This window comes from Miniopterus natalensis, chromosome 6 (genome assembly GCF_054644295.1).
Source record: "Miniopterus natalensis isolate mMinNat1 chromosome 6, mMinNat1.hap1, whole genome shotgun sequence".
NCBI classification, from domain to species: Eukaryota; Metazoa; Chordata; class Mammalia; order Chiroptera; family Miniopteridae; genus Miniopterus; species Miniopterus natalensis.
This window is the reverse complement of record NC_142086.1, coordinates 34199137-34222087: the sequence shown is the minus strand read 5'-3', so window position 1 is coordinate 34222087 and position 22951 is coordinate 34199137. Positions and strand designations below refer to the sequence as shown.

The window sequence follows — 22951 nt, the reverse complement described above, 5'->3', positions numbered from 1 at the left end:
TGATGGCCCTGAAATGAGAGAAATGCCTTTCTGCACAGTTCACAGTTCTCCAACAATGCTCTGATAAAGTCTTTCCCCATGAAAAGTGGGCCTTTGTTATGGGGGAGGCTCCAAACATGCATTTCACAATGATTATTTCTTTTCTCCATCTGCCAGAGCCAAAAAGATTATCTTTCTTACATCTTCACCATGAGAACTTGGGTTTCTCAGAGGTAAAGTCAATAAAATGTGGATGCCCCAAAAACTTAGTCCCTCGGGTTACTCACTCTCAAGCTAGTCCATAGTCAGCCTCCAGCAATTCACCAAAATTACCACTTAAGTATTTCTATTAGTTTATGCCTTCAGTGGTCTCTGCTCTAGGCAAGCAAAGCCATTGTGATGTTGGATCCACCTGTCTCTCCAGATTTCAGGGCAGTGTTTTGTACTGCAAACTCAGTTCTCTGAGGGGTCCAAGAGAAGGTGTTGATTTTCAATTTGTCCAACTTTTTTTATGTGTGTGTGTGAACTTGGAGTGGTGACCTCCAAGCTCTTTTAATGTTGGAGATGAAGCCTGCATTTAACTTTCATTGGCTATATTTTGCAGATGAAATTTTATACTTAAATATTAAAAATGTTTGTGCTTTTCTTCTTGACAGTACATCAACTGCCATTGATTTACTTTTTTATTACCACATAACCATTTTTATCTTATGCTACATGTTTTGTATCTATGGTGCTTCCTTTTATTTTGCTGAAAATGCCTGGCTTTATATCTTAAATGTACAAATGAACATAAATTACCTCAAATAGCCCTTTTAAATGTATGTACGGTTTCCTTATGTTAACTTTTTTACTTTTTTATTGTGAAATGCATATTCAAAAGAGTGTACAAAACACACATACAATTTAGAAAATGACTATAAAATCGTTGCCTCTGTAGCCACCTACATTAAGAATATAATATTGCTAGTTAAAAGCCTCCAATATAATGCAAAGTGGTAACAGAAATAGCGAGCATACTTACGTTGTTTCTAACCTTATTGGGATAGCATCTAGTGTTTCTCCATTCAATAAAGTGATTACTTTAAGTACGAAAGTATATACTTTTTATCATGTTAAGAAAGTATCTCAAGTACTATTTTATTGAGTGTTCTTATCAGGGATGGATATCTGTTGTTGTTTTTTCAAGATATTTAAACATGTATAGAGATACTCAAATGATTTTTCCCTTTGTTCTGTTAATATGGTGCATTAAATTAACAAATTCCCTAATGTTGAATCATCCTTGTATTCTGGGGATAAATCATATTTGGTCCTGATGTGTGTTTTTTAATGAGCTGGTGAATTCAGTTAGTTGTATCCTTTTAAAAGATAATTAAGGTAAAACGAGTGGGTCCTAAATCAATATGACTGGTGTCTTTATAATAAGAGATTAGGATACAGATATATGCAGAAGGAAGACCATGTAAAGCCACTGGGAGAAGACAGACATCTACAATCTAAAGAGAGGCCTCAGAAGAAATCCACCGTGCCTCATTTCAGATGTCACTAGTATAAATGTAGCAAACAAGAGCAAGTGTCCAAATCACTAATGTCTGTATTGTCATCCAGCCACATGGTAAAGAATCAACTTCACCTCATCTCTCAGCTACTTGTTCAAACCCAAGATGGGAGCAGACACCTTGGACTCCCAGATGCTGTCAATCGTACCATTGAAGGAGAGACTCTTAGATGTCAAAAGAGGAAAGCTGCTAAGCTGGATAGTGATGCGGGATTTCACCTCTTAAAGGCACTGCTGGAGCGTTTCAAAGAGGTTACTACAGGTATTACAGCAAGTATGTCAATGTGAAGAGGAGCACTCCTGGGGTTTCTATGGTGCTGGCAGCTTGTGTGCTTTTCAACTACTGTCGTTCTATATAAGGAACTAAAACATGAAGTGGGCCCAGTGTGGACTCCACATTCCTGACCATGACCTTTGCCCAGCACCTCTGAATCCTTTCATATTATAATTAACATTTAACAAAAGATGGTTGGTAAAAAAAAATTAAAAAATTCCAGCCTCACACACAATGCTTCCTAGATTTTCTCCTCTTATATGAAGTCCACCTTGTAAAGTACCCCTGAAATCGAGCTTCAGGAAAGAAGCAGGCAATTTTATTCTATTGTTTAATTGTGTGTTTCATGGTACCACTCCTTATCAAGATTTCTTTTATTTTTTAGTTCCCCAAAATAGAAATTTTACTAATGAACAATTGATTAATTCATGAACATTCTCAATTTTCACCCTTTCTCAAGGATTTCAGTTCCCTTTTTTACATGTTGAGTCACCTCCTGGGCACTTCTTGGATCTAAAAAAAATGGCTTATGGGGAGGGAGTACCGAGGGAAGCAAAGAATTCAGCTTTGGCTTGTCTAATAAGGAACTAAGGCTGTGTGCATTTGGGGAAGCTCTGAGAGGTGGGGTGTTGGGAGCCGGTGACGTGTCTGGACATGGTCCACGCCACCTGAGGACCTGCTGTCAGGGACTCGACCCTCCCCACAGTGACCCTTGATATTGAGAGCCCGCTACGTGTCTGGACATGGTCCACGTAGCCTGAGGGCCTGGAGCCAAGGACTCGACCCTGCCTGCAGGTTCCTGTGGGGAGCCGAAATGAAGATAGTTACCAAGGTCTGAGCCCATGCAGGAGGCAGGATGTTTACTCTGAAAGTGTGTTTGTGCAGCCATGAAAGAACTACTTTGTATCACCCTCAGTTCCTTACCAGGTGTTTGTTACTCACTGTATAATAAAGGCACTGAAGCCATTTGGGGCTGCACCTCATTGGAGGCAGCCCGCCTGTTCCCATAACTTTGTTTGTCTCTTTAATTCCCACCACTCGAACTCAGGGTTGTTCCCGACAGTGGGGGAAGGAGTTTGGAAGCACTGAGCATGGGAAGAAGAGGGTGAAGAGAGTAGATATGTTTTGAGTGAAAAATATGGAGGAGAAAGTGATGATAAAAGGCTTTTAAAGATGCTTGCTTTGCTTTAAAACGCACTTTTCTCTTACATGGTCCATTGAGAGACTGATTAAATCACTGAATATTTTAAATTTCTTTTAACTGTCAATGAACCAGACATCGTGGGCTCTAGAATCGGGTTGATTTATACCAGATTAATTTTTAAATGTCCCTTAGGAAGGCATCTATCTCTTCATGCAAATATTGCTCAAGGCCTTTTCACAGAAGAATTGTGACAAAGAAGAATGGAAAGTGACAAAGAACAAGCTCTTGCCACAAACATGATCTGGTGATGATCCGATTTCTTCGCCAGCTGGTTTCCCTCTGAGGACGCCGAACCACCGACTCCTTATCACTCAGTGCTTCCTTCAGGCGTTTTCTTCTGAAAAGCCTCCCCAGAGAACCTTAGGAAGAGCTCGTCACAGCTAGGCCCTTCATAAATGCTTTGTTTCTTTTTTTAAAATTTATTTTATCATTGAGAGTATTACAAAATCCCCCATTTGCCCCCCTCCACCCATCTCCCACCCCACCCCAAACCTCCACCTGTCTATAGTCTGTGTCCATTTAATTTAAATTTATATTCATCTGCCATTTGTATCATGCTCCCCGTTTGTTTCTCTTTTGTTTGATATCACTTCCTTGGTAAGAGTCTCCATGAATATCTCCATCTGTCACCTTCGCTGCCCACACCTGCTGGCCACGTTGGACATGGAGCGGCTTACGCAGAGAGATGTCTCCCCTCCGCTCATTGTGACAAGTTGCTTCTCGGAAGCCCATCCAAAGCTAATTGTGAAACAAGGCTTCAGGGGACCTTTCCCCAAGCCCATTCCAGCTTCACGCCCTGGGGCAGGGCAGGACCTCCGCCGAGCACACGCACGGACGGGCCACTCGGCCCGGTTTCTCGGGGGCAGCAGCGCTTTGGGCCGGCTCCCGGGAAGCAGGCACGCGAGGACGCGGCTCAGGCCACACTGGCACGTGACGCAGAGGCTGGCCGTGCCCGCGTGCCCGAGTGGCTTTTCTGGATGCCGTGCTAGAGTCAGGAGCAGGAAAACCCTGCTTTGTGGTTGTGCCTATATTTACCCTCCCCTTGTCAGCCCAATCTTGAAATACCTCGAACCCACTACATTCTCCACTTGGTTGCTTTGAACTTTGCTCTCTGATGCCATTTCCTTCCAGATGGGAAACGATAGAGCACTTCAGGTAAGTGCACTATTTTGAGAAGGAATTAAATCATCTGAGTAGAATGGCCCTGCTCTGGGGCCAAAGGACTAGCCACTGAGCGGACTGTGGCTTTCCTCCAGGTGTCCCTCACCTCTGTTCATGAGCCTTAACGAGTGAAAGACAATGATCGTGTTACTGCGCTTGGTTCATACTGATAAAATGGGTTGGTTATTCCTTCATCGCCGTCTTATCCTTTCTTTCAGCGGTTGTTCTGTGAGTGTCAGTAGCCACCACGTATTGTGCTAAATATCAGGTATACGAAGATGAGAAGATGACTGCTGCTTTTATAATCTACCAGAAATCAGACATAAAAATAAACAGTCACAATGAAAAAAGCCTAGGAAAAGGCATATGTAAGATGCCAGGCTTAATCCTGGTGACAAGAAGACATCACTAAGAAACTGCCATTTAACAGAGGACTTAAAAATGAATAGATGGAGAAGGCAGAGAGGACTTCCTGAACTAATAAAACTGTATAAGTTAAAGCAAAAAAGCATCAAAGAGCGTGACATCTAAATTCTATAAATATGGCTGCTAAATCAATTGGATTAGCTACTTTTCAAATCCTTAATATTCTTCTTATTACTATTATTTTCTCATTGAAATGTCAGCCTCTGATAGAGGAGTGTCTCCAACTCAAAGTATGCTGTCCCCCCGCCATCAATTATAACACGGAATAGAGGCAGCTTCAGAGATGTCAGAATTCTGTTTCACAAGTCCTGGTCCTTGGTTTAAACAGTGAATCACTCCTCAGGAAGAAAACTCAGATGGTGGTATGTGTCCCTTGTCCCCTATCCAATGCTTTGTGAAGAAAATGGACAATGAAGACTAAGAAATACAAACCTGAAATGAGCAATTTCCTCTAGGCTGAGTTAAGTGGTTGGAGAGAAAGATCCAACCTGGGCTGAGGACCTACAAGGTGCTTCAATAGGAGATGCAAATCCAAACGTGCTGGAAATCATCTGAATGTGATATACCCTCTGATTAAATGTGAACAACTAATTTTATTTTTTTCACAATATTATGCAGGCCAAGCTCCTTAGCCAAAATTTGCATCCTTTGTATTATTAGACCTTATTAGACTTTTCTTTGCTCCCAATCTTGCTTTACATGTGTGCTCAACTCCTGACTTCTTGGGCTGACTCCTTCTCTAAATGCCCTGCATGCCCTTGACCTTAATGAAAAAAATCTCTCAAAAGCAAGGGTTAAGTTAGCAGGTTTTCCAGCTTTTTTTTTTTTTTTTTAAATATATATTTATTGATTTCAGAGAGAGGAAAGGAGAGGGAGAGAGAGAGACAGAAATATCAATGATGAGAGAGTCATTGATTGAGCCCACAACCCGGGCATGTGCCCTGACCAGGAATCGAACCCCGATTGCCTGGATCCCAGGTCAAAGCTCAACCGCAGAGCCACGCCTGGCCGGGTGGTGTTCCAGCTCTTGATCCACATATGGCCCAGACCTCCAATCCTAGCACCAGACCTCTACGGCCAGACCCCACAAAGGACAAGTGGACAAAGCTCCATGCCAACAAAGACTGACAGCTCCCAAAATAGTCTGGGCCTTTGTCAAACGTGCACAAGCATAACCTAGCATCTTGCTGGCAGAGAAGTGAGATGAATGAGAGCTCAGAGGACCAACAAAAATTAGAACCTGTCAGGATTAAGGCAAACTTAGACATCATGGAGCCTTATGCCAAAATTGATGCCAATAGGGAATGCTGAGGTCCCACCCCAGATGTCTTGGTTGGCATCAGACAGCTTCAGAAAGAGCCAGAGGTTTAAATTCTTCCCTAATACTGGGCTGGAAATACCTAATTCTAGGGAGAAAGTGCAGCAGGGGGAAGAAGGGGCTCTCAGAGCAGGACTAACTCCTAGATTCTGATCTATGGGCACAACTGCCAAGTTTGGGCATGTTAACAATAGATCATCCTTATATTTGCTAACACATCTTTGAAGCCTCACCCGCAGCTCAGGGCTCTTGGCCAGGGCTCAGCATGGAAGAGAGAAAATAATAATAATGGAGGCTGATTGCAGAGGAATCTGTCAGTGAGGGTGACATCCGTGAGGATTATGCTTGGGGCAGATGAACTGTGAAAAATAGAATATTAAAACTAGCAGTTGTCAGAATTCTTTTCCCCAAGCACCACACGCTCCTGTTTAGTTTCATAATAAATATCAATTACCCAGGAGGAGAGGAGTCAACATCCATCACCAGACATCTGGCTTTGGAAGGAGCTTTGCTGAGGAGAACACAGCTTTGCTGTGAGACAGAATCTGTGCAGCCTTCATTCTCTGGGGATCTCAAGCAGTCTTGAATCCAGAGAAATGAATCACTTTGCTATTTTATTTTATGATTATATTTACAGCATTGTATGAAACTTTTGACTGAGTAATTTTCAGGATTTCTCTTTCCTGTAACCAATGATCCCACTGAAATGTGAAATGAACCTAAAATTAGCAAAGGCCAAGTCTAATCCCATCCCTCAGGGTTCATTCGGGCTTGGAGAAGTGGGACAACACTGTGCAAAGTACAATGCAGAGAAGCAGAGACCCCCGGGTGTACTCCCAGCTCTGAGCCCACAGAGTCGCTTGGTTGTGACCTCAGGTAAGCCACAGCAATCGACTCAGTCTTAGATTGAGTTTGTCTTTGAATGAAGGAATAGAATTATATCAATCTCCAAAGGCCCTGGTAAGCTCTAAGACTCTAATGCTGAACTTGGGCTGACATCTGAGACACAGGCTCATGGGCCTCCTCTTCAAGTTTTTATTCCTATAATGATACATGGGCCACTAAAGGGTAGGATATTGGGAAGACAGAGACTTCAGAGGAAAAGTTAACAGAGAACTTCGTGCCATTTTCTGCCTAATATTCCTGAGGAATTTCTCATTTCTCTCTGGACAAGGAATATAGCTTTTGAGAATACCTTCAAAAATAGTGAGAACCCTACCTCTCCTGCACTCCTGGAGGTCCCATGGCTAAGAGAGCTCTGAAGGATGCGGGCATGCAGCCACACACTCCCTCCCGCAGTGCTGTTGGGAGGGAGAGCCCCAGAACTTTGCTCACAGCCCGCTGGGGGTGCATTTTGAGCCATCTGCAGATACTTTGCATAAATTGTGCTCTTTCAATGAGGAAAAGCCACACACATACAAACACACACTCACTACCTATTTGCTGACCTGCTGCAGACCATCCAGTCTCTTCTCACCAGTCATTCTTCCAAAACATAAACTAAACCATGACAGCTTCCATTTAAACTTCTGAGGTAATATTTGCAAGCTCCTTGGAAGCTAGATTGACAACCATAGCCAGCCTATAACTTCCTTTTTAAAGTTAATGTTTATTTTGCTGTTTTAATGATCTGAGTAACAATTCATTCCCAAACTTAGTGCTTAAAACAACAACTTATAATTTCTCATGATCCTGTGGGTTGACGGGAGGTTTCTCTGCTGGGCTCACTCAGACTCGCTCATCCTGCTGCATTCAGCTGCAGAGTTGGCTGCCGGGAAGGTCCCTGATACCTTTACTGATGTCTGGCGGTGGTGCTGGCTGTTGGCTGGGGGACTTTGGTTCTTTCTTCTCTGTGAAGTCTCTTTTCCTCAAGTCGGCTGGACTTCCTTACAGGGTAGTTTCAGGGAAACACTTTGAGGGGAAAAAGCAGAGTGCAAGGTTTGTTATGGATGGCCTGACTGCAAAGTTGTATGATGTTATTTCTGCTGCATCCATTGGTCAAAGCAAGTCACAGGCCAGATCAGATTGAGAAGGTGGGAAAATAGACTTTGTCTTTTTTTTTTTTTTTTAAATATATCTTTATTGATTTCAGAGAGAGGAAGGGAGAGGGAGAGAGAGAGATAGAAACATCAATCATGTGAGAGTCATTGATCTGCTGCAGCCAGCAACCCAGGCATGTGCCCTGACCGGGAATCGAACCCTGATCGCCTGGATCCTAGGTCGATGCTCAACCACTGAGCCACGCCCAGCTGGGCTAGACTTTGTCTCTTCATGGGAGGCACAACAAAGTCAAAGAGGGATATGTGCAGGAACTGGAGGTGGTTGCAGCCCTTTTCACCTCTACCACAAAAAGCTTTTAAAATAATAAGAAAGTGAAGCATTATAATAATGGAAAAAGTTGAATGTATTAATAATTATGAATAAGAAAATAAAAATCTGCCTTCATCCCACTATCCCAGAATGACTGTTAATATAATCGGTGTATGTACTCCCAGCATTTTTCTGTACATCTTTATATTGGGTCTAAAAATACATATACTGTTTTGTGCCCTAATTTTTATAATCTGAAAGTATGTACTAAACATTTTTTCATGATGTACCTTATAACTCATGTATTTAATGTGCCATAACTTATTTAAATATTTTACTACTATAAATAATAATATAATAAACTTTTTCATATAAATCTTTGTGCATATCTCTGATTATGTCTTTTAGATTAAGTCCATAAAGTGGAATTTCTGAATCAAAAGAAATATGTATTCTAAAACTTTGAGATATTTTGCCAAATGGCAAAATAGGGGTTCAACCTTAACTCAAACTCTGTCTTTTAAAACTTGACCAAAGGTCCAGAATCCTCATGGTATATGTCACCAGGATGAGAAACTCTAGTTTGGCCCCTTAGTTGAGGCAGGATGGAACCAGATAAGAAGATAAAATAAATTCTTAGAGCAACATTCATCTATTCATTTATTCACCAATCAACAACTATTGACACCTGCCATATGACAAACACTGGGACCTGGAGGTATAGAGAATAAGAAATGATTCTTGCACCAAAGCAACTTAAAATCTAGTAAGGCACTAGACATTTGGGGAAAGGAAATGACTGGGCAGAGACATCTGCTTACGTCTAATTATTTAGGCAGGGAATCTATGATGGGTCCATCGTGAGACCTTTGCACTGTGGCATGAAGTTTGTCCTACTACTAAGAATAAACAACCTCAGAAACATGAGTTATAACTTAAACTAAGCATCCTAATCCAGAATCTTCCAATTTGTGTTTGTTCTCAAATCATGATCAATTCCCAAAAGGGTTCGTGGCGCAGCCACAGGTTTTCCAGAACCAGTCTTCAACTGAGAGCCTCTAATTCCTGGTGTGGAGCAGGTCACCTAATCCAGACTCCCTCCTCCTTCATAATGGGTCCTTGATTGGGATCTTGGTGTCCTTAGTGGATTAGCAGAACTCAATTAGGACCATCTCAGTCCTCTAACTTTGGGTCTAAAGGATCATCTCAGTCCTAAAAGTCTCATTCTAAACAAGATTCTAAAGAATTTGAACTTCAAAGCCAATGTGTTGGAGTCTCTACTCCTTTCCTCCCAGAAACCCCTTTGGCCCCTTTATAAATGTGCCCCCCTTCTCGCAGTGCTTAGTTCTGCATTCCAGGAATCTCAAGAGTAGAGTGGATCAAAAACTAGCCAGGTGTTATCCAATCATGTTCTATTTCTGCGTACATGAAGATGACTTTCCAGTTACATTTAATTCAGGGATTATGTTAAAAATGAGACAGAACCTGGTATCAGGAAATTCTATCAACATGGACACTTATTATAGGTGGCCAAAGCCCAAAAATTTGATTAGGCTATGTAAAGCCATATTTATTAATCATGTATATCAGCTGTTTACCATATATCACTAATTACCAGGTAGCACAACAATGGCATTAAAATGTATGTAAATAAATTTTGTTGTAGGTTTTGTCTTTCTATATATCCGTATAGAGATAGAGAGATAGAGATACATAGCTTTGCTCAGACTTCCCAGCTTGCCCCTGATCAGTTCAGCCCTCTTCTTACACCTTTGAAGAACTAAAGGGTACATGGCTTCTAAGCTGTTGAAGTTATTTTGGAAGGATCACCCTACACCTCCCATCCCTGCCACCCCCCATTTAACCACAGACATCTGGAGGTTCTTTCAAAAAAGCATTGACTGGAGAGTCAAGTGGCTGGGCATCCACTCCTAGGAATATGGCAGAAGCACTACTACCAGAAGACCACTACCCCATATCACCTCCTCTTGGGTGTGGAACAGTGTCCTCTTTTATAGTTGTTCCTGACAATCTCCCCCTGGACCCATCTCCTTCCAAAATCAGAACCTCTTTAACCAGCACACAGAGACAGAAAGACAGAATAATGGGGGAGGGGGGGGGAAGAGCACTGAGCTAGGATGGCTGCCATGGCCAGTGATCCCAGGTTGACTCTGTTGGTGTAGGTTTGACCTACATCACCTTTAAACAGCTCCACGGAAATGCTGTATACTCCAGGAAAATCCACACGCCTGTGGCTCCCCTAGCCTCTACCACACTCATTCTCATCCTTTCACTTCCTCTTCTCTAGCATCTCCTTCTCCACACCCTTCTTTCATTAGCCCCTTCCCAGTGTTCCACCTTGGAATTACGCTTCACCCATTATCTCTGTCTCTTGCCTCTGCTTTTGTCCACACTCAAGAGCTGAACCTATTATCCAATTGTTACCACAACTAACTTTACAATAAACAATGCCAAGAACATACTGTGGTCTTTATTAGATTATTTCCAGCATCCAAAGGGACAACAGCTTTGGACAAATCAATTCGCTCAGCCACTCCGGGGAACTCCTTCGGCTACTGGAATGCAAATTTTCTCCTTATAGCTGACTCGTGCCTGATTGGAACCTTGATGAGTAAGGAGCCTGTATGGTTTCCCAGCTAATTGAAAGCATCAACCTGTCAAGTTTTAAAGAACCAATTTTTTCCCTGCTTAATGACACAGAACTCTGCAGTGTTAATCAGGTACCTCTATAACCCTTGAGCAGATTCCAAGATAATTTTTGAGGGACATTTTGCAAACCCATGATTAATCTCTATTTAAGGCAGGTCAGCTTCTCAGTTTTTATCTGCATCTCACTTTTTACATTTAATACCAACCTGACTGATTTCTCATGTACCCTCTAAAGTACATGAATCCACAAGATGAAATAGCAGTACTTCAATGTTTCCTCAGAGAGCTCACGAACTCTAACCAAAAACAGAGCTAGAAACTTGTGTTTGAGACACCTGCAAGCTTCCTGTGTTCTTGGTTTTCTTGGTTTCCTATTATATTTTCAGATGCACCATGAGTTTTAAAAAATTAAGCATACAGCCCTGCCGGGCATGGCTCAGCAGTTGAGCATTGACCTAGGATATAGGAGATCACAGTTTGATTCCCTGTCAGGGCACATGAACGGGTTGTGTGTTCGATCCCCAGTAGGGGGTGTGCAGAGACAACTGAGCAATGACTCTCATCATTGATGTTTCTATCTCTCTCTCTCCCTCTCCCTTCCTCTCTCCGAAATCAATACAGATATATTTTTTAAAAAATTAAGCATACATTAAAATGTAATTTATAAACTATGAACATGTGCTAATTAATATGTTTGTTCTAAAGCATATATAAACCAGAAAATATTAAATAAGAAAAAATAAAAATAGAAGCTCTGTTAGTTACTTAACACTCAATGGATTATTTTGTGTAGCATTAGGGTTCTACATTCCATATTGAAGATCCCAGCTTCCATGTACAAAGAAAGTCAGAGGAAAACAGTGCTGGCCTTAGCTTAACCTAGAACAGATGACCTTGTCAGCCCCAGCCCCATCTTTCACACCTTTATTTTTTTTAATTGTCCAGTTACTTTTACTCAGATTTTTGGGGTCTCCCTGTTTACAGCCTCTGCCTTATTCTACCAACTTTTCACACTTTATTTATATAGAGTAAAATATAAGGTAACCAGTGGAGAATTGTTTGGGAGGAGAAGATAAGCAAGATTAAAATGTACCTCCACATTTGGGTCATTAGGAAAAGATTGCACTCTTAGGAAGAGGGTAGCTCTAGGGAAAAAAAAGAATGTTAAAAGACTAGTTTACACATGTTGGAGGAACAAAAATCTTTCTTCTACCTCCTCTGTGTAAGATGCTGAACATTTTCCAGCAGTGTGAGGTGGAAGCTCTACCATGTGGTGGCGGATCCCAGGCAACGTCCTCATACCATAAGCAGTGACTACCAAGGGTAGGGGTGTATGTAAACTTCAAATTAGCAATTTTTGTTGCTTATTTTTTAAGAAGCATTATATTCTACATGGAAGTGAATTCAGAGAACTTCCTCCTCTATAGTGGGGCCCCACACACTCAGCCTTAGCTATAGGTCTTCTTTTTTTTTTAAAGTAAGCTAGTTCTTAACAATTCAGAAATGTTCAGGTTTGCATTTGTGTCACCAATCCCTGTGCTACTACATATTTCTGCAGTTAAACAGCAGATTCTAAATAAGCAATGACAACCCAGTGATGGTGAAGACAAATTAACAGAACTTGAATTACATCAGTTTTGTCGTTCTATATGATTACGAGGAGTTTAATTGTGTTCAAAATATAAATTCAAAGACTGTGCAAATTGAAAGGTATAATATTTTGCTTGGTAGGTGCAAATTTTAGTTCACACAAAAATTTACTAGATGTAAACAATATATTTAAAATTCACAGTCATTCTTTTAATAGTTATTTTTTGTTTTAAAACCAGATAATGAATAAAAACTAATGATTATTACTGATCATTGCACAATAATGACTGGAAATAACTCTGTTATATAAAGGACAGAGGTGTTAAACCTGATCCCCTCTGGGTGTCAAATACCTAGGCATGCCACTGACTACACGTGGTACACAGGGGTGATGGTCACTGTCCCCACTGTCCAGGTTCTATTTAATCTAAGAGCAGTCTTGTGTGAACCTCTTCTCTTCTCTTTTCCTGCCATTCTCAGCAAGCTCACTAGCAAATGCAATTCAATTCATACCTGTAAACCAATGTCCTTTTGGTCATCCACTTCCCAGTCAATCACTTTCTTTACCTGAGCCCTGAAAAATGTTTTTGATTTCTTTTTTTAGATTATCTATGCTATTATATTCATCTGTGTGTACAGATTACTCTCAAATTTATGTCTTTTACTCTTACCTTTCCCCTGAACCCCAAACTTGTATATTCAATTCCTTATGCCACAGCTCGCTCTGGATGTCTAATAGGCATATTAAAGTGATCATCATCAAATATGATTTAATGTTCTTGTGATATCTATTCTTTCCCCAGGAGTCCCCATTTCAATAAATGGCATCACTCTTCAGCAAGCTGTTCAGAACATAACCTTCATCTTTCACTGTTCTCTTTCCCCTGTGACCCACATCCAGTCCACCAGTAAGCCCTAAAGAGGCTCAGCCTTCTACCTCTAACCCAAATGCATCCAATTCTCACTCCTTCCCTGACTACCCCCTTTGACATGGAACTCTGCAAAAACCTACTGCCTGGTCTCCTTGCTTACCTGTTTTCCCTCCAGTCTCTTTTCCATGACAGGTTCCTTAGGAAGCTTTTTAAAACATAAACCATCTTGTGTTTTTCTCCTGAGCAAAACACTCCAATAATTACCTGTCAAATTTACAATAAAGTCCAGAGTTGGTATGTTGATTTAACAAGATTTAACAATCTGACCCTGGTTGTATTTTCTGACCTCTTTTCCAACTTCTCTTTCCCTTATTCACATCACTGGCTCTGGTCACACTGCCTCTGTAGCTCTTCCTTCAACACACTGACCATCTCCCTGCCTTAGGCTCTTTAGTCTGGAGCACTTGCCCAGCTCTTCCTCTGTCTCACCGCACACCTCTCCGGGTCATTGCTCATAGGTTGCCTTTTCTGAGATGCCGTTCCCTGGACACACTGCATTGTGAACAACAGTACAGAGGCACACTCAATTGTCTTGCCTGGATTTCTTTTTCTAAGGGGGATTTTAAAATATGTGACATAGTGCATATTTATATCCCAATTACAATGTAGTCTCAAGAGGGCAAGGACTTTGCTTGTGTTGCCCGTTGCTGAGTTACCGGAGCTAGACGTGGTACAGAGAAGCTGTATAAATAGTCATTGAATTAACAAATGAATTAATCTATCCCACTTCTATATCAAATCCAAGTCTGTGCTCTTTCTTGTTTTCCTCAGTCACTCCTTTCTTCAACCCCTATCTCGTAATTAAGAGAGTATCCTTGCCTTTTTGTTGCTATCCTGAGCCCCGCTCTCAATGTTTCCAAAGAGAGATATGAGGAAGAAATCACTGTGCATCCGAAGGCATATCTGGGGAAGGGACACAAGACTGGCCACAGCAGAGGCAGAGCCGGACTTTCCCATGACTGTCTCCCATGAGTGGTCTCTGCTCCCTCTCCTCACTCTTGAATCATAAGATTCAATCTTTTGCTTATGATTCAAAAATTAAAGTCTTTTGAGAGCCTGAGACATTTTCCCTAAGTTTGCAGCTAACTCATTTGGTAGCAAAACCAGACATGGCCTGGTGTCAGGCTCTATACAGTCTTTATCACGTGTTTTGTGAATATTCATATGTTTTTGCAGAAGACTTATGTGTTTGATTGCAGGATGCTTCCTCCCACTTCTTTGGTAATATAGCATAATATACATAATTTGTACTCTTTGACCTTCTAAAACCTGAAAGAAATTCGGAGTTCTTAAGCACATCTGGCCTTGAATGTGGATGATGGAGCCCTACTTGATTTCTCAGCCATGCGTGAAGGAGGAGGAGCTCACGTGACCCAGAGCTGAATAAGGGAATGTAAGAAGACATCCGCTTGAGCTTCCAAAGAAAATGGCCATATTCCAACCCTTCCTTCCTGCTCAGGGTCTCTGCTGACAATGTGATACCTGCCACCTCGTGACCACAATGAGACAAGATCAAGGAGGAAAAGCCAATAAACTGAGACTGGTGGAGGAAGGGGGGAAACGATCAGGTTGGTAATGACCTTGTTGCGTCTCCAAAAGAGCCCTGGAGTCAAGCACTGTGCTTCTGGTTAAGCAAATAGTACACTTCCTTGCTTGTAAATCCGTGGTCATCAGATTTTCTACTTTCCCACAGATGGGATTAGCCAGGGACAATAAAATGATGTCTTCACAGGTGACAAGTAGAGCCCTTGCTCAGCAGACCATAAAGTAACCTTTTCCTGATGAAGAATCGAACAAGAAGCCTGTCATATGGGGCCGTCAACAGAATGTCAGGTGCTGGCCTTATCAGGTTGCCAAGAAGAAAAGAGACAGAAGATAGAGAGACCAGAGAATTCCCCTTGCACTAGAGAAGCAGAACAAAGGCAGTTGGCGCTTATCATGGAAAAACTGTTGATTGGCACACCCCAACTGGCAGAGTCCTCTGAACTAGGGAGTGTGCCTGCTTGTGTATTAAGGAGTGCCCAGGTCAATACCACAGGTTATGAAACATCCTGGCCCCAACAGTCTTTGCAAGACCTTTTCTGAACTCGTTGGTGAGTGAGTGCTCTCTGTGGCCACCCTCCCTGCTTCTCCAAACTGCTTAGAGAGATCCGAACTCCATAGGGACATTGCCATTTCTCCACGCTCTCTTCTCGCTTCCTCCCCCGCCACACTGGAGCTCGGGGATCTCAGCTTCTTTCCAATCTTTCCTCCCAGCTCCAGGACGCCGCCTTCCCGCAGGATGAAGCCTACTTCTTGCTGCCTTCTCCTCCCCATCCTCCTGCTCCAGTTGGTGATCCCAGGGGGCACTCAGTGTTCCTTAGACTCGATTGTGGATGAAAAGATAAATGATGCTCTTCAAGGTTTGGCTAACTGATAGGAACTGGGGGAAGCGGGAGGGTAACCCCTGGTCGTGCCTTCTGCTCCTAAACCCTAGCTTCTCCTCTATCCCGTCCTCAGATCCCAACCTAATCAGTCAACTCAAGCCCAAGCTTCCTGCCCAGGGCCTTCCCACTCCCTTATCTCTTTTTGGACTCTTGGCTAAAAGTTCAGGCTTCCTTGATGGTAATGAGATTGATGATGATGGGGGGGGGGGAGCAGGAGGATAGTAATAATTTATTTATGAACACTCATGATGAGAAGTTTTACATAGGTTACTTCATTTAATTTTCCCTTTCTGGGGTAAGTACAACTATTACTTTCATTTAAAAAATGAGAAAACCAAACATTAAAACTAGTTTGTAGCCTGATCATGGACACAGGGACACATCTGAGGAAGAAGGAGATTTAGGAAGGCCGTATGGGAGACAGGGATCATGGGCAATACCCCTTTTCTCTCCTACTCAGAGTTCAATCCTGCCCCACCAAAGATGTCATGTACCAGTGTCACCAATTCCGGCAGACTGTCCTCTTGCCCTTCAGGTGAGTAATTCCACGAGCAGGGATGGAGGGTGCGATGCCCTGTGCCCCCCCGTCCATGCCCAGCATCTAAATCTCTCCCCCACCTCAGGTTTGTATTTGCCTGGGCTGTGCCATGACTCCTGGCTCCCAGAAAGCGCTTACCCATTCTCATTTCCCTTAAGGAAGTTACTGAGGGATCTTGGGTTTCTGCCTCTTCCCTTCCCACCTTCCTTTCATGACCTAATATATGAGCCCTTCCTCTTAATTGTCCCTTTGGAGTCCTATCACCTACCCAGTCCCCTGCCATATGTCCCCCTTTTTCAATTTATTACCGTTTCCATGGGTAAGGTGCCAGCACGGAGGTGGATTTACCATGAATCTGAGGGATCGGAAACGCCTGGGCCCCTCGCTTTCATGGATCTCCTCCCTGGCTACACACCTCAATTTGTCTTAGTAATTTTTTCTCCTTAAAGAGAACCTTCACAACTGGATTAACTTCAGGCCCTACAAAACCTAGATCTACTCCTGGGCTGCGCAGGGCTGAAAGATGGTTATGGGTGGACTTTACTCAAAACCTCAGGGCTCTGACGTCCATGTCGCATGTGCCCGTGCAGGGAGCGCCGTCACCGGCTGCGCTTGCGGCTATGGCTGTGGTTCCTGGGATATCCAAGGGGAAGCCACGTGTCACTGCCAGTGCAGTGTGGTAGACTGGACCACTGCCCGCTGCTGCCGCCTGGTCTGAGAAGGAGGTTGAGAAACGCATTGTGTGACTATGACTGTAATGAAACCAGGGCCCCAAACAGGAAACCTGACACAAACTGTCCCTTTCATTTGTTACCATCCTGCTTCTTGGGTAATAAAGGCAGTTTTTGCATCTATCCATCTATGTATATGTTTTTGATGTTACCACTTCTGGCTTAGGACTCCTCTAGCAGGAAAATGTTTCTAACATCCCAATTGCTCCATCTTAGCAAGGATTAGGAAAACTATGAGGAAAATGGCAAAAGCTGAGATGGACACTCCAGTTCTTTTATCGTTTAACAAAAGGACAATGACTCTGTGGCAGGCACTTTGCTTGGCACTAGAGGTACAAAGGAAGAAAATAACACACGTGCCCTTGCGGACATCACCAACTAATACTGCAGGCTCCAAACCAGGTACAGGGTGACTTTTCAAAGTGGAGGCTGGCAAAGTCCTCCACAATGATCAGCGTCTAGATTTTTGATTTGTATGTGCACCGTTTCCTAAACTTATGTGTCAGAGATCTGCTTTGATCAAGGTGATAAATTTGCCATTGTGTTTCTCCTCCATAACAAAATAAAGACGAGCCCTTACCTGTCATTAATCCTTCCCATGGTTCATTGCCCTGGGGTATAAAAATCTGCCTAATGTAAAAAAAAAAAAAAGATGCAAAATATTGGTGCCAGTGTTGGGTGGGTGATTCAGTGTCTGGGTAACAAGTCTCTTGCAAGTTGCGAAGCTTCAGTTTTTGACTCAATACTGGAGGAAGACATAATCCAGTTATCAGTGGATAGACCACTAAAAAGCAACTTTTACTAGTAAGTTGCAGTGTGATTTTTAACTAATAATGCAAAAGGAATTCAAACAAATTGAATGACATTAATATAAAAAAATTTCCCCTTCCTACATAATTATGAAGTAGTCTCAAAGCTTATAAGTATGAGAAGAAAAAAATAGGAATATAATTGTTTCTAAACTTTATTTCTCTCTAGGATTATTTATTCATGGGTATAGAAAATACTTGGGGGGGGAACAGCCTCATCTCTCTCATTTAAGAATACATTTGTGGGGATGGGTGGAGGTGGAAGAGGGTATAGAGGGGATAATTGGTGATAGAAAAATAAAATAAAATAAAATTTTTAAAAAAGGAATACATTTACAAAGGATAACGTTTGTGTTTATTAAATACTTATCAAAATTTTTGTTTTGTTCAATTGTATTATTAATCATTGTAATAATTAAAATGTATTCGTATTTATGGCATCTAGAGTTAGTTTTTAAAATATAAACCAAATTATGTCACTTTCCTGCCCAGAGTACACTTCTAGTGACTTCTCATTATATATAGAATAAATTACTAGGTATTTATCATGGCCAAGAAAACCCTGCATCTAGCCACTGGTTATATCTCTGACCTCATTTCTGATCTTGGCTCACTTTGTCCTGCCCACGCTTATGTTCTTGGTGTTCCTATAAGTCATAACCACCCTCCTACCTCAGGACCTTTCCACTCTGTGTCCCCTAGATAATTACATGGTTTTCCACACACAAGGTCAAGCCTCAGTATTTTTCAGAGAAGCTATCCCATCATGCTTTATCTCTTGCCCTCCCCCCTTTTTTTAAATGCTTCTCAGTCCTGATATCATTGTATATATTTATCTGTCAATCCCCCCTTGGGACAATGTGATCTGTGAAAGATGAAACTTTATTTAAATGGAATGTCATTGAATCTTCACTTCTTAAAATAATGCCTGGCCCATGGAGCAGCTATAATGAATAGTGAATGAGCCTACTGTCAAGTCCAACTCTGAGTCCACTTTCTCTCTTGCTTTCTGGTTCTCTCCCTTTACCTCAACCTTGGTCACTGAAGGACAGACTTTGTTTTAACTGGTCCCTGGGTTCCATTCTTTAGGTGCCTATAGCTGTACATCAGAGGGCACCTCTTTGAAAGAAAAAGCCAAAGAGAGGAGAGGGAGGCTAGAGAGGTTGGGAACAGTAGAAGCAGAAGTCAGATTTTGTAGCTCTGGCTGAAATAGTTCATTGGCCACTTAGCGGCCAATATTCCCTTTCTCTGTTAACAGTATCCTTGATTGTATTCAGGGTGCTCATGTGCCCGCCCAGTCCTGAATGATAGGTTACGGTTTAAGCCAATAATTGAGCCCCTGCTCCCCTTGGCCATATATTCTCTATCCTAGACACTTTCATATGGGGTGGAGTTGTAGCACCTGACCAAAATCAGGCCAAGAAGACAGAGAACTTTGTTTGGACCTCCTGAGGAACAATTTGTTTCCTGAATAAAAACCAGAGATTCAAAATTATCCGTAACCCTTGTTGCTTTGGATGTTGGTGTGAGAATGTGAGTCTGGAGTTGTCACCATGGAGTTAGTCAACCATTTTGTGACTTTTGAGAGAAAATTATAAGGGTTGTGAAGTAGGAAGCGGGGGGGGGGGGGGGGGGGAACCTGAGGCTATAATAACATTATTCAGCCACTGAACAAAGTCTAGAGTCATTGAATCTCATTTCCTCCTAAGTAAGTAATAAATGTTTGCGTTTGTTCATTTTACTAATATTTATTGAGTTCTGCTGTGTGATAGGCTTTGGGATATAATAGAGGCTAAAATGGAAAAGAATTGCTGCCTTCATGGAACCTCTATTGTAATTTTAAGCTTTTACCAGATGGGATTTGTGTTACTTTCCTGTGGACAGAATTAGTCAAGGGCAATGTAATAGTATCTGAGCAGATGACAGCAGGGCTTTTAGACCTCACCTTTTATACCTCTTCCTGTTGAAGGAATGAACAAAAGGTCTATAATGAGAGATGTCAGCAAACTTGGAAATTCCTGGCAGGTTAGCTGCCAGGCTTGTGGAGCTACCAAGAAGGAAGGAGAGGGGAAATGGAGAAAGGCAGAAAGACTTGCCTAAGGCAGGGAACCAGAGTAGAGGCAGCTAGTATCTCTCCAGGCACACAGTGGAGATTGTTTCAGGCTCTTTCTGAAGGTTTGACCCTCCCTAGCTACCTTAGATGCCAAGTACTGCCATTGTTCGCTGGTGAAGAGAAGGGAGTGCCCTCGACAGGACGCCAGGGTGTAAAGCATCCCTGCCCTCCCAACCTCGGCAGCCCTTTCCCAAACCTGGCTGGGTGAGTGGGATGCACAGCTCTCCTCCCTGACACCCAGCTTCTCAGAGTGCTGCAAAGAGATCCAGGTCGCCCTGGCCCTGCTGCCTCCCTTCCCCTGCTCCCAAGAGCACCTCGTTCTACTTTCTTTTCTCCTTCCCCTCCCTTCCTCTCCCCATCTCTCTGGATCCAGGAGTTGTTTTTCATCTTCTGTCCATTTTCCCTTCACCACAGGTTGCTCTCTCTCTACAGGATGAAGCCCTCTTCTCACCTTCCCATCATACTCCAACTGATGAGCTCAGGGGATGCTCAACACTCCTCAGATTTTGCCATGAATGAAAAGAGCATCTCTCAGTGAACTGGGTGGCTGATATTGGCGGGGGTGACAGAAGGCAATGCAGCTGTATCTCTGATGCTCAGTCCTGCTACTAGATCCCACCCCATTTCCCACCCCATCTCCAGAGGGCAACCTCTAACTGGAAGATTCCTCGCAAAGCCCCTGCCCTCTCCATGCCTTATTGGTGCTTGGAGCTGCCGGAGATGCAGAGATGAAGACTACTTTTAACATTCTTGAGCAAGTACTGTGTGCCAGGCACGGTTAGGTGTTCTATTATTATTTCATTAACTCCACAGTACAACTCTATGAGGTAAGCGCTGCTATTTCCATTTTATAAAAGAGGGAACTGAGGCTTAGGAAAGTTACACAATTTTGCCAACAGCACCCAGCTATTAAGTGACTTGATCCTGGACACAGAGACTCCTTTGTATGAGCATAAAGGTAATATGGAATTTGGGGGAAGAGTCTAGCCAATTTAGGCCCCGTTTTAGCTTTTTGTATTTCTTACAGATTGTAAGCCCTCTGGCTGTACAAAGCAGCCCTCCTGGACCAGCATCACTAATGAAGGTAATTGGTCATCCTGCCCCTCAGGTTAAGTAGTTATATGAGGATAAAGGTGCTTGCTCACCCCACATCTATTCTCATGCTCCTGAGCTTGGGCTACCAGCAGGTTGTCCTCAACTTCAGGACTCTAATGTCATTGAATTGAGTCACAACTCTAATACCGATCATTTCTTTTCCATCCTTTCCTCTCAAGGGGCAGTTTAAGAATCTGAGATTTCTTTCCACCCCCTCCCCGCTTTGTTAATCTCACCTACCCAACCTTTTCTTTCCTCCAGTGCCTGGCCATGTTGTCTACCTCCTACTCCATGTCCTCTCCCCCTCACATTCTAATCCCACACTGTTTCTGCCCCATCAGAAGGGAAAAGGAAAAGGGTAATTAGTGGAAGACCCCTCTCAAAATCTAAGGGCTATGGTTTTCTGTCCCTGCCCCATGTACATCATCATCAGATACTCATGTGGCTACACCTGTGGCTCCTGGGATGTACAGGTGGAAACCACATGCTATTGTTAGTACAGACATGTAGGGTGGACCACTGCCCACTCCTGCCACCTCATCTACGTAAAGGAGGCCCAGATCTTAGACTGGGGACTATGAAGGCAATAAAACCAGGAAACCTCTACCCATTCTCATTCAAATCATGACTTCTCAAGTTCCCTCTGCCTCTGACAGCCCTGCTTCCCACATAATAAAGATAGTCTTTGTTTGTGTCTTTGGTGTTCCTAGCCCCTCACTTGTGCCTTTTCTCTCTATAGGATGTTTCCCTGCACTAAGTGCTCCAACGTGTGTTGAGATGGGAAAGCTATGGAGAGGATCAGAAGAACTGAAATCAACTTCCTACTTCCACCACCATCATCTCATTCTTCAACAAACATTAATCACACTGTTCTGGGCTCTCTTCTTGGTGCTAGATGTATAGAGAAGTAAATCACGCAGTTGGGGACGGTCATCAAGAAGACATGGCCACTGGTTTGACTCACAAGCTGGACCCAGGCAATTGGAGGCTCCCCACTTCCTCCCCTGTGTTAGGAATGTGCTCTCTGCTAGCTTTTCCTGTGCTGGAAGCTGCCCAAGGACACATCCTTGAGACAGTAATGGGTAATGAGTCTGGGTACATGACTGAACCCTGTTAGGTTTCCTTTGTACATGACTGTCCCCAATTAAAGCCTCTATATAAACTTTGAAAATTTGGCAGGTGGACACAAAAATCTACCAGCATTGTGGTCTCCTAAAACAAGCCTCATATGTAAGTTTCCTTGTTTAGGAAACCTGCAGCCTACCAATCTGGAGTGGTCTGCCTTTTCTTTGGTTTCTCCCTGCCCTCTTAGTTAGGGGGCTGGTTTCAGATTACACCCAGGAAGTTCTGAGGAGGTTGAAATCCAACACAGATACATGCCCCAAGAGTGCTCAAAATCTAGAACATTCCTTAGACATCAAGGCACATAAATTTTGCCTCTGCTCGGGAGCAACCTTGGTGGTCTAGTAATCAGTCTCCTGATCACTACACACTGCTTTAAAATACAGGTTTTATTATCTGATATGGCAAGGCCAGCAGATCAGGAGATGACTGCCATTGAAAAGATAGTTTGTTATATTTACAGATCCAAGAAAAAGACCAAAGCATGCCCTGCTGTTGGGGCAGGTGGGGGTGGCACACAGGGGACACAGGGATCAGCCAGGAGGCAGAGTGAGGGGGGAGGCAGGCAAGAACATTTTATTGTGGTTTCCACAGGAAGGAATGGGTGAGGCAGGGTAAGTAGTTTAGGATCAACTAGTTTACACAGTTTCAGCAGACTCTGGGGCATAGGGGCTGTCCTCAATGTCTGGAAT

General features: G+C 42.9%; 1 protein-coding gene and 1 pseudogene across 1 annotated transcript; both read left to right on the top strand.

The window, feature by feature from the left end:
* Positions 1-1673: 1673 nt before the first annotated feature.
* Positions 1674-1945, top strand: LOC148092875 (ATP synthase F(0) complex subunit f, mitochondrial pseudogene; annotated as a pseudogene).
* A 13761-nt stretch (positions 1946-15706) lies between these two features.
* On the top strand, positions 15707-17107 carry RETNLB (resistin like beta). The gene is made up of 3 exons (XM_087817860.1): positions 15707-15831; positions 16310-16386; positions 16980-17107. Exons 1-3 carry the CDS (start codon positions 15707-15709, stop codon positions 17105-17107), a joined length of 330 nt encoding a protein of 109 aa, XP_087673986.1.
* The last annotated feature ends 5844 nt before the right edge of the window (positions 17108-22951 follow it).